Source organism: Aphelocoma coerulescens, chromosome 7 (assembly GCF_041296385.1).
Source record: "Aphelocoma coerulescens isolate FSJ_1873_10779 chromosome 7, UR_Acoe_1.0, whole genome shotgun sequence".
Classification (NCBI taxonomy): Eukaryota; Metazoa; Chordata; class Aves; order Passeriformes; family Corvidae; genus Aphelocoma; species Aphelocoma coerulescens.
Genome location: NC_091021.1, coordinates 9,809,167 through 9,825,472, shown reverse-complemented (window position 1 = coordinate 9,825,472; position 16,306 = coordinate 9,809,167). Strand labels below are relative to the sequence as shown.

Here is a 16,306-nt window from a genome sequence, read left to right as displayed (position 1 = left end):
GTCTTTTTTTGCAAAGGGCCCTGCAAAAGTGCATAAGCGCTGCCTTTGTAATTCAAAAAAGGGGGACCTGAGGAGATTGACAGCTGGACTGACAATCTCACAGAGTCAGACCTGAAACCAGTCAGAGTTTACCCATGAGAATATTACAGTGAAATTTTGCAGCTTTAGAAAAACCCACAGAGAAGTCCAAGAAGACAATTAATAAGAGAAGATGGTCCTGGACATGAGGGGAGGATGTTCTTCTTGTGGGACACTGAGAGTGTACAAGGAAGACCTTGTGGACAATATGAAGCAACGATACTTTTGCTTGTATAGCTGATTGTTTACTGCCTGAATGGTCATTGTTTGTTAGGCAGCCTTGTCATTGTTTGCTAAGCAGCCAATCTTAAATTAGGCCACAGCCACTGTGAAGAGGTGTAAGGACAGCAGTAGAGAAAATAAAAAATCTTTCTACCTTTCTCGACTATGGATTACGACTGGTGTGGCTTTTATGTCCGCCTCGGCAACAGCCACAGGAAGGCACGAGGGGATGTGTGAGGGAGTGGGTGGCTGGAGGCTACGAGGGAACAGGAGGCCCCTGAGGGGCTGGGGTGGTGGGAAGCCCTGAGGAACTGGGTGTCAGAGGCCATAAGCAGCCCCCAGGCAGTCAGTCACCTTGTTCCTGCCAGAGTTGAGTTACAAGACGGATCCTGGGCACTCTGTAAGTAACACCATCCGTATTATTTAGCTAAAAAGAGATGAGAAGGACTCTTAATGCTAGGTGTTTAACACCAAAGAGGCTGCTTTAGAAACTTTCACGTAACCTTGTGTAGTTATGAGTGAGAAATGTATCCTTTTAAGAAACTTTCCCAACTGACATGACTAGAGGGTTGTTTGTAGGGTATTGGAGGGGAAAACCCTCCCTGCCCAGGTCTGAGTTCTGGCCAAGTTGTGGCCCTGGCTGGTTGTGAAGTCTGCCATCAGATCCAGGTGCTTCTGTGCTAAAAATGTAGTCAAGTCACTTTGACTTGCTGAGTTGTGCCTTTAAAAGCCGGACGCCGTTTTGGGCAAACCTGAAATCTCACCTACGGGTGGATGCAGCGTGTAGGATTTTCCCAATTGCTGGGAAGGGTTCTCCAGATCCTTGCTGCGAAACAGGGCTCCCCAGCGACTGTGGACTCTGGGTGATGGTAAAGTATTTAGGCAATTGGTGATGCATCTTTCTAACTCTCTCTCCTTTCTCTCGTATAGTAATACTTAGGTGCATTACCTTGCTTGTTTTTGCTTGTCACTAAAGCCAAGCACGTAGTAAACTTACTGTTTTATAAAATGTATCATTTTACTGTTGTGTCTCCTTACTGTTCATAGTAAATAGGACCATTCTTTCTCTTGGTGTCTGTGTTCTTTAAAGCACCGCTGTCAACGGGCATAGTCATCAGGATCTGGAAACACTGTAAAAGGACAATTGGAGACAGGAAAATTGTGAAAAAAGGGGATCCACCTCAAGTCACCACCATTCGTGGAGACAGAGGGTTTGGATCTACCAGCTTGAATGATGGAATTAAAATACGGGTCCAAGGGCCTAATGGCCCTCCTGAACCGGCTGAGGTAATAGCAGTAGGAAAGGACAACGCCATTCTGATCACAAGACCCGGGCAAAAAAAGAAGGGAATATGTCCCCACAACAAAATGTTATTTGCAAGAATAACTAGATGGTACAGGATTTTATCTTGCAGACCCTGCATGCCTGAACCTGCCTGTTTACCGCAACAGCCCCTTCAGAAAAGGATACTATCCACGGTGCCTGGGCTGAGGAACCAACCTTTGTGGAGGACAGAAAGGACTAAAACAATGAGACTACTGTTGGTATTTTTAATTTTGTGTTATCATTGGGATCAAATTGTGACCTGGGAAAATGGATTTGTATCCTTAGGGGAAACAGTGGCAACCACCTTTAACCTCAGCAACTCCTGGGTCTGCAGGAGCCCAGGCAGAGCCAAAGATTGGGCCGTGACAGATAGCCCAACCATTATCACCTAAGTGGTGTGTCAGTGAACGAAGCCATGTACACAGAGGAACAGGCTTCTGGACCTCAATCATTGGCGATTACGCCTTTCCGGGAAAGGCATCTACTGCCGTAATCGGACATAAGGACATGGGGTTCGAGTGGGAGAAAGTGTTTGTGAAAGGACTTTGGGTTTTGATTGTTGGACCACTAGGATTGCCCTCCTTATGATTGTTCCAAATACCAAGGTAGATAGAATCAAACACATGTTAAGCTCACCAGTGGTAGTTGGGTAAGGTGTCCCTACCACAGTTACCAAAGGGATTTCGAAGGCTGTAAAGCCGTGGGGAGGAATCTGTTCTTTGACCACCTATTTTTAAGTTGCCCCCGAGACAATTTCACAAGTAAAACACATGTTGTCCATGATTATCAGTGCAAGTGGCTACATCAGAATGGAACTCGAACCCTTTTCAAGGAGTTCTGGTCCGACTCTAACAAAACAGAGCAGGGGTGTGACTACAGATGGAAACCCCACCCGGGAATTTGGAAATGCAAATATTGTGACTCTTATGGTGAAGCAACTATTTTTGGAGGTCCGTTAGGTCCAGGGAACAAGTTATATTTTGACCCAACAGTTGATGACAAAAAGTTGGGAAGGCCCTTTTGCTACCGAAACATGGCCCTTGGAAGGTCATCATTGGATTGGTGGCCAACATGCTTACCGAAGGTTGCCTCCACACTGGTCAGGAATATGTTACACAGGCTATATCAGGCCCCTGTTCTTTTTGCTGTCACAAAGCCGGGACGGGGCTCAGAGTCAAAATATATGAGGATTTGGTCAGAGAAAAATGGTGTCTTGACACCTCCCTAACTAAGGGAAGCTCCCAAAGATGGGGAGATGATGAGTGGCCACCTGAGAGAATTATACAACATTATGGACCGGCTACATGGAACCCTAGGGAATTGGTATCACGGGCCAGAGAACCTATCTGTAATTTGAAGTGGATAATATGACTGCAAGCCATCTTGGAGACAATAACTAACCAGATGGCTGCAACCCTTGACCTTGTGGATGACCAATCCACACGACGGCAGAATGCGATTTTCCAGCATCGCATGGTTTTAGACTACTGGCAGAAGGAGGAGTTTGCAGGAAATAAAATCAATCCAGCTGTTGCTTACAAATTGATGACAATCAAAAAGCAGGAAAACAGGTGACTAGGGAGATAAGAAAATTAGCCCATGTACCAATGCAGACATGGGAATGTTGGGAACCTGATATATTTTTGTGGCCGCCAGGGAGTCTGTGGCTCAAACGGGCCCTTCTCCTTTCCCTTTGTGCAGCGGCTACCTTTTTGTTTCTTCCTTGTTTCATTCCTTGTATTGTGTGCTTAATCAAGCACACAATACAGGGAATGCAGCTTGCAGTTCTGCCTCAAGATGGACTAACCATATATGCAACAGTTGTTGGGGCAGTCTGACAACTTCTAAGTCTGATGATCAACTGATGTGCTGAGGCCTGAGCAGCAGGCCTCACCAGGGCTGGCCTACAAGTCAAACCCTGGGCATTACGTGGCTAACACCATCAGTATTATTAAGCTACAAAGAGATGACAAGGACTCTTAATGCCAGGTGTTTAACGCCAAATGGGCTGCTTTAGAAACTTTCACCTCAACGCGTATAGTTATCTCCACAGGGACAGGAAGAGGGCACAACCAGGGACCATCGTGGCTTAACAGTGAGCTTTGGCTGTGCCTAAAAGCACATGAAGCAGCAGCAGCAGCAGAGTGGCCGAGACTCAGAGGCGCGACCATCGCAGCGTCTGGAGCGCTGTCAGGCAGTGCCTGGATCCTGGGTGCGGTTCTGGTCCCCACACGGGAGGAATCGCAGCCCCTGCCTCAGAGCCAGTCAGAAACCCAACCAAGCGAGAGCAGAGGGAGGGGACCCTTCGCATCTCTCTTGGGCATGGCTGCAAAACAGCCGCTGCTTCTTCCTGCGCCTGTGTTTGGGGTCTGCTGACCCCAGAGCCAGCCGGCTTGTGCTCTGTTGTCCAAAGAGTGTTCAGAGCGGGCATGAGAAGTGCTCCGTGCACAGCGGAGAGTCCTGGAAGGCGCTCACAAGAGCCTCCTGCGGGAACAGGGCTCTGCCCTCTGGCTGGGAACAGCCTGGTTTTGCTGCTGTGACCGCAGGCAGGAGTTGAGGCAGGTGCAGAGGCAGCGGGCAGCTTGTGTTTGTAGGGGCCCGGGGCTGCGCGCCTGAACCGACACGTGGGACCACACCTGGGGGAAGATGAGAGCGAGCCGGAGGGCCTGTTCTGAAAGGACCGGAAGTAATTCAGCCTTGCCAGGGTTTCCTAAGTGTGTGTTGCTGTTCCCCAGGACATGGACAGATTTGGGGGAAATCCCTTTGGAGGAGAGGGCCTTGCTTCTCAAGGAAAGTGCTTGCCCAGGTGCCCCCAGTGAAGTGGGTGCAACTGTCTCCCTTGGGCTCCCTGTGCTCCTTCCAGTCCTTGAGGCCCGTTGCACTTGGGAAGGGAGAAGGCTGTGAAGAGACGGTTTGGCATCGGCCTGGGCCTGCGGAGACCAACCCAAGCACCTGCAGCAGAGTGTGTTACCCCCCTTTCAGCAGAGGTCTGAGCGAGATCATCTCTGTCCAGCTGCGAGCCCCAAAGCTCTCTTTGAGAGCTGTGAATTAAAAGGCCTTTACGCGCGTACTTTTCACATCTTCCCTATCTGGTGTGTTTCAACTCTCGGCAGGATGCATTTGTCTCTTGCTTGCTGGAAGCTGCCCTGGCCCAGGGCCAGCCCAGAGCTGGGGTGTGTGGGCCAGGCAGCAGAGAGAGTCCTGCCCTGTGGACTCGGCTGATCTTGGTGTGTCCCAGGCTGTCTCAGCCACTCGGGCCAAGGGATTCCTTCCAACCCGGGGCACTTTGGGTGGGCTGGGGGTGGTCCCAGGGGCGGGTGCCAGTGTGTCCAAGGGCCCTTTGTGACACAGTGTGGAATGGTCACCATGGAATGCAACAGGACAGGGTGTCCCAGGGCCCTTTGTGACACGTGCTGACATAGGTGCTGGCGGCGACGCGGCCACGCCACAGTGCTCGGTGCACGCGACGGGGCAGGACGGGCGTGAGTGGTGCTGTGAGGAGTCCCCGCACAGCCAGCTCGTTCGCTGCTGACCCGCAGCTGTTCCGAGGCGTTAGTCCTGCATCTGGCCTCGCGGCCGGACTGCGGGACTTGGTGACTCGGAGCTTTCCTGAGGCATCTCCCATCCCTGCGGCTGGTGCCCTTGAGGCCAGACCGTGGGATTTGGTGACCTGAATCCTTGACGAGGAGTCTCCTGTCATTGTGTCAGGAGCCCTCGAGACCAGAGAGCAGGACTTGCAGTCCTGTAGCCTTTCTGAGGCTTCTCTGTCGCAGGTGCCTTCAAGGCACGACTGCAGGACTTGCTGACTCGAAGCTTTTCCAAGTCATCTGTCCTGCAAGTAGACATGAATCCAGTCTGTGACATGGAGCAGAGACCCCTGAGGGTGCCCAAGCTGGCCTGGGTGAAGGAGGAGGAAGAAGGCCCTGGAGCTGTCCCAGCTCAAGAGTCTGGACTAGTGGAACAGTTCCAGCTGCTGCAGGATGGTGAGTGGCAGAGCTGGGCCCAGGGCTGGTGCCTGCAGCCAGGTTGACCACATCCCATCCCAGCCCATCCCATTCCCTGGGGACATGCCCAGGGCCAGGACGGAACAGGGTCCAGGGCTGCCCCCCCGGCAGCCGTGCTCCATCCCCTTGGCACCCCGGGGCTGTCCCTGCCTGGGGAGCGCAGGGCTGGGCTGTGTTCTCCGGCCTCTCCCGCAGCCCCTCAGCTCTGGCCGCGCTCGCTCTTTGCCAGATGCAGCCACGGACCAGACACAAGAGCAGGACCCCGCCCGTGGCCGCTTCAGCAGAGCAGCGCAGGTACCTGCAGCCATCCCCACCTGGGCTGGGCCTGCTGTCGCTGCTCAGCCGAGCAGCGCGTTGGAGCTCTCCATGGAACGTCCCTCTCTTCCTGCCCTTCGTTCTCCTGCTGATGATTTGCAAATTCATCAAGTGCATTTGGCAGGAAGAGACCAGCGTCATGGGCACTGGGTCCGTGGAAAACGGGGACATCTCCAACACTGACGCCAGCACCTCCATGCTGGATTTGCTTGTGAATAAGGGTGTCCCCTGTCCAGAGCAAGTAAGCAGCCTGTGGCCAGGGTTCGATCCTCCCAGGAACTGCATGGCCTCCCAAGCCACGCCTGCTGGTCACTTTAAGCCTTTGAGGCCATCCCAGTGTGGTGGGAAGGGAAGCAGCTCTCTGGAGAAGCTGGGGACATTACTCCCTCTGGCAGCTTCCAACTCTCCCCGTGCCTTCTCCAGGTGCCCGCCATGGTGAGGTACATCCACCGCTGGCTCATGGCCAATGAGTCTGGCGAGCACAAGCTGGACAATACCCTTCTGGAGCTGACAGAGGCACAACCCACTGATGTGGTGATCACTCTCCTGCGTGTGGCTCCTTCATGTGACAGGTATGGGGCCCATGTGCACAGAGGGCTCAGGACTCACCAGCCCATCACCCTGTGGAGCCTGTCCCAGGTGTCTGACAGAGACTTCAAGGGCCCTGTGGCTCCTCCATTTCCCAGCCCTGGCATGTCAGCCCCTGAGCCTGCTGCCATGCTCCCTCCCTGCCCCTCAGGGGCCTGTCCCCACAGGGCTGGGCTGCCTGCGTGCTGCCAGTGAGGGGCCGTGGGCAGAGGCAGGGCTGACAGCCAGCTCAGGTCCCTGCAGCTGCCCAGGCCACGGTGCTGTGGCGGACACCCCCCTTACAAAAAGCTCTGACCCCACAGAGCTGCTACAACCATGTGGAGCACGATCTTGTCCTCGAGAAGGACTGCGAGGCTGGTGGTGCTGATACTCCTCGAAGTGCTGAGCAACTGGCCAGAGCACATCACACACACCTCCGATGGGGACAACACGGATGTCTTTGCCCTGGCTGTGAGTTTCTGGAACTGGCCTTTGCTCACCCTCCAGGTCGCCTCTCCAGCAGCTCTCCATCCTCTTCCCACCCTGCATCTCCCTGCCTCGGGCGCTGGGCTGAAACCTGGGCTAGGGGCAGGTTCAGAGGCACCAGGCCCGGTGCTCCCCCTGCATCTCCCCTGGCCTCTCCCTTCCATGCTCTGGCCCTGACACAGGGACACCTGGGCACTGAGTGCTGTCTCAGGGGGATTTGTCCTTTGCAGGCAACTCTGGTGATGTGGAAGATCCTCCAGGGGCCCTGCTGGCCACAAGAAGCGATGTTGTATTTCCCTCGTCTCTTTGTGCATCTGCTCTTCCAAGTGTTCTTCAGCACAGAACAGATGCCACAGAAGGTTAATACTTTCTGGAGAGCATGCCGGAAGGAACACCGCCTTCCCACCAATCCCAACAGGTGCTCCATCCCAGTCATCCTGTCCCTCCCATGTCCCCAGAGCAGGAGCCAGTGCTCTCAGCCTGACCTGGGCTTTGCTCTGCACACAGGTTTGTAGTGCAGACCCTGGAGGCCCTGCTCCGTCGGCTGGAGTATGAGGATGTGGTGGTGGCCATGGAGCGCCAGCATGGCTGGGACACACTGCTCTGTCCTGACACACAGCACTATGCAGTGGGTCTGCTGGCCAGGTGAGACGCCCTCCTCCCCGCCGCCCCTGGCATTTGTGCCCTGTGCCCGGCGTGCCCCACACAGTCCCCGTGGTTGTGGGCGAGGGGGCCTTGTCACCGAGGGATGGCCGAGCAGACTGCAAAAGGCTGGGAGAGGAGGGTGCCCAGGAGCGGCCGCCTCCCAAAGGGCCCACGTCCCCTCGCAGGGTGCTGGGGAGAGATCAGACCTCTGTGAGTCAGTCCTGGGAGAGGTCTGCCCGTCCAGCTCAGGGTCTTGGTGCCTTTTTCCCCCTGCCAGGGAGATGCGCAGTGGCTTGCCCCACTTGTGTTCCCGCATCGCCTTGCACCTGCTCGGGCTGCTCAGGAGGAGGCGGTCACGCTGGTATCTGCTCACGCTGGCCTTCTTCGTTGAGGTGAGCCTGATGGCCAGCGCTGCCTCTTGCAGCTGCAGCCGCCTGGGACAGTGCCCGTGCCCGATGCTGCTGCTTGGGCCAAGCCCTGTGCACTTCTGGGCTCCTGCCACCCGGGTCCCCTGTCACTGCCCTGTGCCTTTCAGGTCCTGGAGTGTCTGGACTTGAGTAAATGCGGTGACAGCATCCTGGAGATCATGTTAAAGAACCTGCGGAGCGAGTGCAGGGAGAGGCGTCGCCTGGCGCTCAGTGGCCTCATGGTGCTCAGCAATGATCCCTCGCTGGTGAGAAGGGAGCAGTGGCTGAAGATCCACTGGCAGCATGGGGCTGGGGAACGCAGCCCCTTGGGCTTGGCTGGGCTTCAGCAGCTGAGGCAGCTGCTCCCAGCTCTCCTCCCTCCCACCTCAGCTGACCGCGTGTTTCGGGACAGGCCTTTGGCATCTGGGCCCGGCGGCAGCAGGGTGGGGTTGCCCAGACTTGTGTTCCATGCAGGCTGAAAAAATGTGGAGCCTGACTGAAAGCCTCGTGGAGTTCGTGCGGGAAAATGATAGCGGTGTGGTTAGGATGAGCATCATTGTACTCAGCCGTTTGTTCTTGGCTAATGCCCACCCGCTACCCGGCCGCGTCGCCCTGCAGTTGGCTGAGCCTCTTGTGCCACTCTTTGACAACGTAAGGCTCTGTGCCCCCAGCCACGGCCACTGGGTGCTGTCCGGACACTTTGTGCCCTGTGGATTTTCAGGCCTGTGCCCAGGTGGGCCTGGAGCAGCCGATGCTGAGGCCCTTGCTTCTTCCTTTTATACAGGATGATAGCCAGGTGCAGATGTGCTCCATGTATGTCTTCCGAGAAGTGATGGATTTAATAATGCGAAAGAGAAAAAAGGCCCTCAAGTCACACGTGCGCCAGAGCCTGCTCCCACTCTCTTTCCACTGCCATGATGAGAGCCAGCACGTGGCAGAGGTAAGGGCTCATGGGCTGCTGGTGGCAGCCTGGGAGCAGGCTCGGCTGCCTCCTGCTCTGGCGCCTCGTGGACTGCAGCTTCCCCCTGGCCTTGGCACAGGGATGCTGGTCCTGTGCCCTGGGCTCTGGTGCCACCTCTGGCTCTCTGCTGCTCTCCAGGTTTCTCGGGAAACGCTGCTTTGTGCTGCCAGATTCCTGAAGAGGAGGGATCTTGAACAGATGCTGCAGCTGGATCAGACATGGAGGTTTGGCGAGGGCCTGGTAAGCCCCAGCCGCAGCCTGGAGAAGCCCCCGGGGCCCCGTGTGTGGGGCTGGCAGCTGTGGCCCTGCCCAGTGCTGCACCCAGGGGCTCCAGCCTGCGCCCCACACGCTGCTCCCTTCCCCAGGAGCTCTTCCCCAGGCTTCTCTGGCCCCGAGCCGGGTGGGTGCCCATGGAGCGCCGACCCAGCTGGGCTGTGGGGCGGGGTAAAACTGCGGCTCCCCCGGCAGCACCCGGCCCTCTGCCCCCTCCAAAGGGGCGGCCGGCCGGGCCTCGGGGCTGTGCGGGCAGGGGAAGCCAGTGCTGGGCGCAGGGAGCGCCCGGCCGAGGGGCAGAGCCCGCGCCAAGCCTTCCCTCCGTGCCCTCTCTGCAGCTGGCAGAGGACAGGAGCCGAGCGGCCGAGCACCTGCGCCGGGCCCTGCCGTACCTGCGGAGCCCACAGACGGCCCTACGAGAGGCGGCCGTCAGGTTCATTGGTGAGCCCCGAGGCCGGGGCCCCTCCCTGCCTCCCCGCCCCGCCGCAGCTCGGCCCCAGCCCGGCTGCTGCCCCGGCTGCAGCGGGAGCCGGGCCCGGGGCCGTGGGTGCTGCCGCCCTCCCGCAGCCGTGCCCTCGGGCGTCAGGATGCGGCAGGGGCCCGGGCTGAGCCCCGCCGGGGAGGAGGGCGTGTGGCCACAGGGCTGGCAGCGCCCGTGTGGGGCAGTTGTGCTGCTTGGGGCCGTGACAGGCTCTGTGTTCCCAGGGATCGCCGGGCGGCACCTGAGGCGGCAGAAGGAAGAGCTCCAGCTCATCTGTGAGGGTGAGTGAGGGCAGCGGGCTGTCAGCGGGGGCTGGCGGGGGGAGCTGCAATCCCTGCCCGGCTGCGGAGGGCTCTGCTCCCTGTGCGGACGAGGGGCGGCGTGGGCAGAGCACAGAGAGGTTTCAGGGACATGTGGGGATCGGTGGCCAGCACCTTCCGGCTGTTCCCGTTGGCTCCTGCTCCCTCCTGGCCATGGCAAGAGTGGGTGGGATGGCCCTGGCCAGGGGCACTTCCTCGTGTCCCCACAGATCTGGGCTCTGACCGTGGCTCTGTTCCTCTCTCTTCCAGCCCTTGAAGACATGACAGATGACATCAGCCCTGCTGTCTCAAGGCTGGCAGCTCAAACATTGTACGTCCTCAGAGCAGCAAAGAGCGCTCCGTACTCCATCTTCCCGAAGCTCCGAGATCGACTCCGCAGGGCATGCAAGACACGGCCTCGTCTGTGGGGCTGTGGCTGGCTGCACTGCTGGAGCTCTGCGGAGAGCTGATCTGGGAGGTTCTGTCTGGCGGGGCCACCTGAGCCTTCAGGGATTTTTCTTTTCTTGAAGATTGTTCTTTTCTTCTTTTCGTTTTTCTTAGCATGTAAATATAGAATGTGTTACAATACACAGACTCCCAGGAGCTTTCTTTTGGTGCCCGGTGTCCGCAGGACGTAGGGGAAGAGGGAAAAAAGCTGCTTGTGCTCAGCAAGTTGCCCAGGCCTGCAGCATGGAAGGGAAAATGGCCAGAAAAGCCCCTTGGCCTTTGGTGGTTGTGCTGGAGCCTTAACGCTGCCGACAGAGCGGGTGGGCAGGGGCTGGAGCTGCGGGGATCCCTGTGGGACTGGTGCCTGGAGATGGCCACAAGCCCTGTCCCAGGCAGGAACCACCATCTGTGTCCTCCTGCTTGCGTGTTGCTGGCTGGATTGCTGAGGGCTCCGAGGTGCCTCTTGACCCAGCTCCTCTGGAGCTCTGTCGGGGCTGTGCCGCTGCCGGGCAGGTTGGCTGGGCTGGGGGAGACCCTGAAGGGACGGGGCGGTGGGAGGCCGTGAAGGGATGAGGTGCTGCGGAGGCCCTGAAGGGACAAGGCAGTGGGAAGGTGTCGCTGTTGTTGAGGCAAACATAAAAGCCACACTAGTCATCCTCTTGGGATGCATTTGCTCCCATTTTGTTATCAACGGGCTCACCTTTAAAAGGTTGCAGTCCGATCTAGATCTTGGTAGCTCTCTTTGCTACTCTCCTTCCCGTTGAATCCACGGCCCCTGCTCTCCACACAGGCTTTCTGCTCTCCAGGCAGGCTCTTTGAATCACGTCTCGGGGTCACCACATGTGGCTGTTGCCGAGGCGGACATAAAAGCCACACCAGTCGTAATCCATAGTCGAGAAAGGTAGAAAGATTTTTTATTTTCTCTACTGCTGTCCTTACACCTCTTCACAGTGGCTGTGGCCTAATTTAAGATTGGCTGCTTAGCAAACAATGACAAGGCTGCCTAACAAACAATGACCATTCAGGCAGTAAACAATCAGCTATACAAGCAAAAGTATCATTGCTACATATTGTCCACAAGTTCTTCCTTGTACACTCTCAGTGTCCCACAAGAAGAACATCCTCCCCTCATGTCCAGGACATCTTCTCTTATTAATTATCTTCTTGGCCTTCTCTGTGGGTTTTTCTAAAGCTGCAAAATTTCACTGTAATATTCTCATGGGTAAATTCGGACTGGTTTCAGGTGTGAACCTGTGGTCTTTTGGCCCTACAGCTTTGTCAGACTGATGTTACACACATTTCAGAATCTGGTCATTTTAAATATGTACATGTATCCATTGACACCTTTTCCTCTGTTCTATGGGCTTCTGCTCATGCTGGAGAAAAGGCCCGTGATGTAATTTTGCCCTGGCAGGAAGCCTTTGGTGCTTTAGGTGTCCCTGCCTGTGTGAAAACTGACAATGGGCCGGCTTACGCCTCTCAGAAAGTTAGGAATTTCTTACGTTTGTGGGGCATCTCTCACAAATTTGGTATTCCTCCTTCTCCCACTGGTCAAGCTGTTGTTGAATGTGCTCATCACACACTTAAAACTGTTTTAGGAAAACAAAAAGGGAGAATGGAAGGGGAAACCCCACAGTCCCAACTTTTGAAAGCTGTAAATACCATAAATCACTTGGCAATACCGTCTGATTCAAACAATCCCTCCATTTTAAATCATTTTTATTCCTTGCAGTCCACCAGTGAAATACATTTGCCTCGAGCTAAAGTATGGGTAAGGAATTTGCTTACCAGCCAGTGGGAAGGCCCCTGGGACCTTGTCATGTGGGGGCGTGGATTTGCTTGTGTTTCCACAGGTACTGGAGCACGGTGGGTGCCAGCAAGGTGTGTGTGTCCCGATTTGCAGCAGAATATCCCACTGCCTGTTCGGCCAGATGCTGAGGGTAACAGCAACACAGGCTGATGACCTTGGCAGCGTGGTTCGGGCTACCTCCGACCAGAGAGAGCATCGAGCACCGGTGACCAAGGAGGACTCTATTGCACTGTATATCCCTGCGATCCAGGGGTGTTGGCTTGCACTGGGATGCACTGGAGTGCAAATGTCAACGAATAACAGAAAAATGCAGGTGCCAGTATGGTCCTTGTCAGTTTTGCTGAGCTTAGTGCCTGCTGTTTCTGCTTGGCCTGTCAGTCAGCCAAGAACCAACGTGTGGGTTACCCTGGCCAATGTGACAGGGCAAGATACTCCGTGCTTAGCCACTGCTGCTCCTGACAGTCCTTTTTCTACCTGCCTTGTTGGCTTGCCAGTAGAGGACTGGCCAAAGCCTAGGACAGTTTGCAAGCTTTTACAATCACACAATCACGCTGATGCTTGGGATCAGTGGGTTTCGTACCTTGCCCCTGCAACTCTTGAGCCACAAGAAATAGAGCTTTTAGGATCTGTGAAAACGGACTTTTTGTGTTAAGTTTAATTATTCTGGGTCTGATCAGTCCAAAGTATGGGATGTTTCTCCTAACCAACCCATATCTGCAAATGAAAGTGCCTGGTGCAATTATAGTTCACCACATATTTCACACTCTACTACTGTTCCTCTAGCTTTGCCCCCAGGGGTGTTTTTTATTTGCAGAGACCGAGCATGGGCTGCAATTCCATCCCATATCAAAGGAGGTCCTTGCAACTTAGGACGACTCTCACTGTTAACACCTGACACATCCATGATTTTACAGCATAAACCATGGAGGGGAAAACACAGCATCCATGCATTTGCCCCTGATTGCAATGACACCACCAAATTTTGGCCATCAGATACTTGATGGGCTGTTTCCTTCTTTTCTCCTCAAATAGCATCTGCTAAAGCACTGGGACTGTTAAACAAGTTAGGATGTTGGTTAGCTTGGCAGACTAATGCCACTTTGCTTGCTTTAGCTGGATTATTAACAGGTGTTGGTTCAGTAAGGCATGCTACACTGCAAAATAGAGCTGCCATTGATTTTTTGTTACTAGTACCATGGACATGGATGTGAGGATTTCGATGGAATGTGTTGTATGAATTTGTCTGATCATTCAAAATCTATTCATGCCCACATTAAGGAATTACAAACAAGCGTGTCAAAATTGCGGGAAGAATCAGAATCTGATTGGCTCAATAGGTAGTTTGGCAATTGGCAAATTGCAGGATGGGTCAAAAATCGGCTCAAAACCAGATGCCTGATCCTATGGGTTATTTTTTTGCATCCTGCTCAGTGTGCCGTGTTTATTGTCTTTTTTTGCAAAGGGCCCTGCAAAAGTGCATAAGCGCTGCCTTTGTAATTCAAAAAAGGGGGACCTGAGGAGATTGACAGCTGGACTGACAATCTCACAGAGTCAGACCTGAAACCAGTCCGAGTTTACCCATGAGAATATTACAGTGAAATTTTGCAGCTTTAGAAAAACCCACAGAGAAGTCCAAGAAGATAATTAATAAGAGAAGATGTCCTGGACATGAGGGGAGGATGTTCTTCTTGTGGGACACTGAGAGTGTACAAGGAAGAACTTGTGGATAATATGTAGCAACTATACTTTTGCTTGTATAGCTGATTGTTTACTGCCTGAATGGTCATTGTTTGTTAGGCAGCCTTGTCATTGTTTGCTAAGCAGCCAATCTTAAATTAGGCCACAGCCACTGTGAAGAGGTGTAAGGACAGCAGTAGAGAAAATAAAAAATCTTTCTACCTTTCTCGACTATGGATTACGACTGGTGTGGCTTTTATGTCCGCCTCGGCAACAGCCACAGGAAGGCACGAGGGGATGTGTGAGGGAGTGGGTGGCTGGAGGCTACGAGGGAACAGGAGGCCCCTGAGGGGCTGGGGTGGTGGGAAGCCCTGAGGAACTGGGTGTCAGAGGCCATAAGCAGCCCCCAGGCAGTCAGTCACCTTGTTCCTGCCAGGGTTGAGTTACAAGATGGATCCTGGGCACTCTGTAACTAACACCATCCGTATTATTTAGCTAAAAAGAGATGAGAAGGACTCTTAATGCTAGGTGTTTAACACCAAAGAGGCTGCTTTAGAAACTTTCACGTAACCTTGTGTAGTTATGAGCGAGAAATGTATCCTTTTAAGAAACTTTCCCAACTGACATGACTAGAGGGTTGTTTGTAGGGTATTGGAGGGGAAAACCCTCCCTGCCCAGGTCTGAGTTCTGGCCAAGTTGTGGCCCTGGCTGGTTGTGAAGTCTGCCATCAGATCCAGGTGCTTCTGTGCTAAAAATGTAGTCAAGTCACTTTGACTTGCTGAGTTGTGCCTTTAAAAGCCGGACGCCGTTTTGGGCAAACCTGAAATCTCACCTACGGGTGGATGCAGCGTGTAGGATTTTCCCAATTGCTGGGAAGGGTTCTCCAGATCCTTGCTGCGAAACAGGGCTCCCCAGCGACTGTGGACTCTGGGTGATGGTAAAGTATTTAGGCAATTGGTGATGCATCTTTCTAACTCTCTCTCCTTTCTCTCGTATAGTAATACTTAGGTGCATTACCTTGCTTGTTTTTGCTTGTCACTAAAGCCAAGCACGTAGTAAACTTACTGTTTTATAAAATGTATCATTTTACTGTTGTGTCTCCTTACTGTTCATAGTAAATAGGACCATTCTTTCTCTTGGTGTCTGTGTTCTTTAAAGCACCCCTGTCAACGGGCATAGTCATCAGGATCTGGAAACACTGTAAAAGGACAATTGGGGACAGGAAAATTGTTAAAAAAGGGGATCCACCTCAAGTCACCACCATTCGTGAAGACAGAGGGTTTGGATCTACCAGCTTAAATGACGGAATTAAAATACGGGTCCAAGGGCCTAATGGCCCTCCTGAACCGGCTGAGGTAATAGCAGTAGGAAAGGACAACGCCATTCTGATCACAAGACCCGGGCAAAAAAAGAAGGGAATATGTCCCCACAACAAAATGTTATTTGCAAGAATAACTAGATGGTACAGGATTTTATCTTGCAGACCCTGCATGCCTGAACCTGCCTGTTTACCGCAACAGCCCCTTCAGAAAAGGATACTATCCACGGTGCCTGGGCTGAGGAACCAACCTTTGTGGAGGACAGAAAGGACTAAAACAATGAGACTACTGTTGGTATTTTTAATTTTGTGTTATCATTGGGATCAAATTGTGACCTGGGAAAATAGATTTGTATCCTTAGGGGAAACAGTGGCAACCACCTTTAATCTCAGCAACTCCTGGGTCTGCAGGAGCCCAGGCAGAGCCAAAGATTGGGCCGTGACAGATAGCCCAACCATTATCACCTAAGTGGTGTGTCAGTGAACGAAGCCATGTACACAGAGGAACAGGCTTCTGGACCTCAATCATTGGCGATTACGCCTTTCCGGGAAAGGCATCTACTGCCGTAATCGGACATAAGGACATGGGGTTCGAGTGGGAGAAAGTGTTTGTGAAAGGACTTTGGGTTTTGATTGTTGGACCTCTAGGATTGCCCTCCTTATGATTGTTCCAAATACCAAGGTAGATAGAATCAAACACATGTTAAGCTCACCAGTGGTAGTTGGGTAAGGTGTCCCTACCACAGTTACCAAAGGGATTTCGAAGGCTGTAAAGCCGTGGGGAGGAATCTGTTCTTTGACCACCTATTTTTAAGTTGCCCCCGAGACAATTTCACAAGTAAAACACATGTTGTCCATGATTATCAGTGCAAGTGGCAACATCAGAATGGAACTCGAACCCTTTTCAAGGAGTTCTGGTCCGACTCTAACAAAACAGAGCAGGGGTGTGACTACAGATGGAAACCCCACCTGGGAATTTGGAAATGCAA

At 53.6% G+C, this 16,306-nt stretch overlaps 1 protein-coding gene across 1 annotated transcript; it reads left to right on the top strand.

Moving 5' to 3' along the window:
• Nucleotides 1-5,489: 5,489 nt before the first annotated feature.
• LOC138113322 (maestro heat-like repeat-containing protein family member 7) lies at nt 5,490-10,653 on the top strand. Its single transcript, XM_069021479.1, has 15 exons — nt 5,490-5,610; nt 5,861-5,924; nt 6,037-6,187; nt 6,370-6,518; nt 6,837-6,984; nt 7,230-7,417; nt 7,507-7,644; nt 7,922-8,036; nt 8,180-8,317; nt 8,526-8,702; nt 8,836-8,991; nt 9,151-9,252; nt 9,624-9,726; nt 9,991-10,047; nt 10,336-10,653. The coding sequence occupies exons 1-15, from the start codon at nt 5,490-5,492 to the stop codon at nt 10,533-10,535; spliced, it is 2,007 nt and encodes a 668-aa protein (XP_068877580.1). The 3' UTR covers nt 10,536-10,653.
• The last annotated feature ends 5,653 nt before the right edge of the window (nt 10,654-16,306 follow it).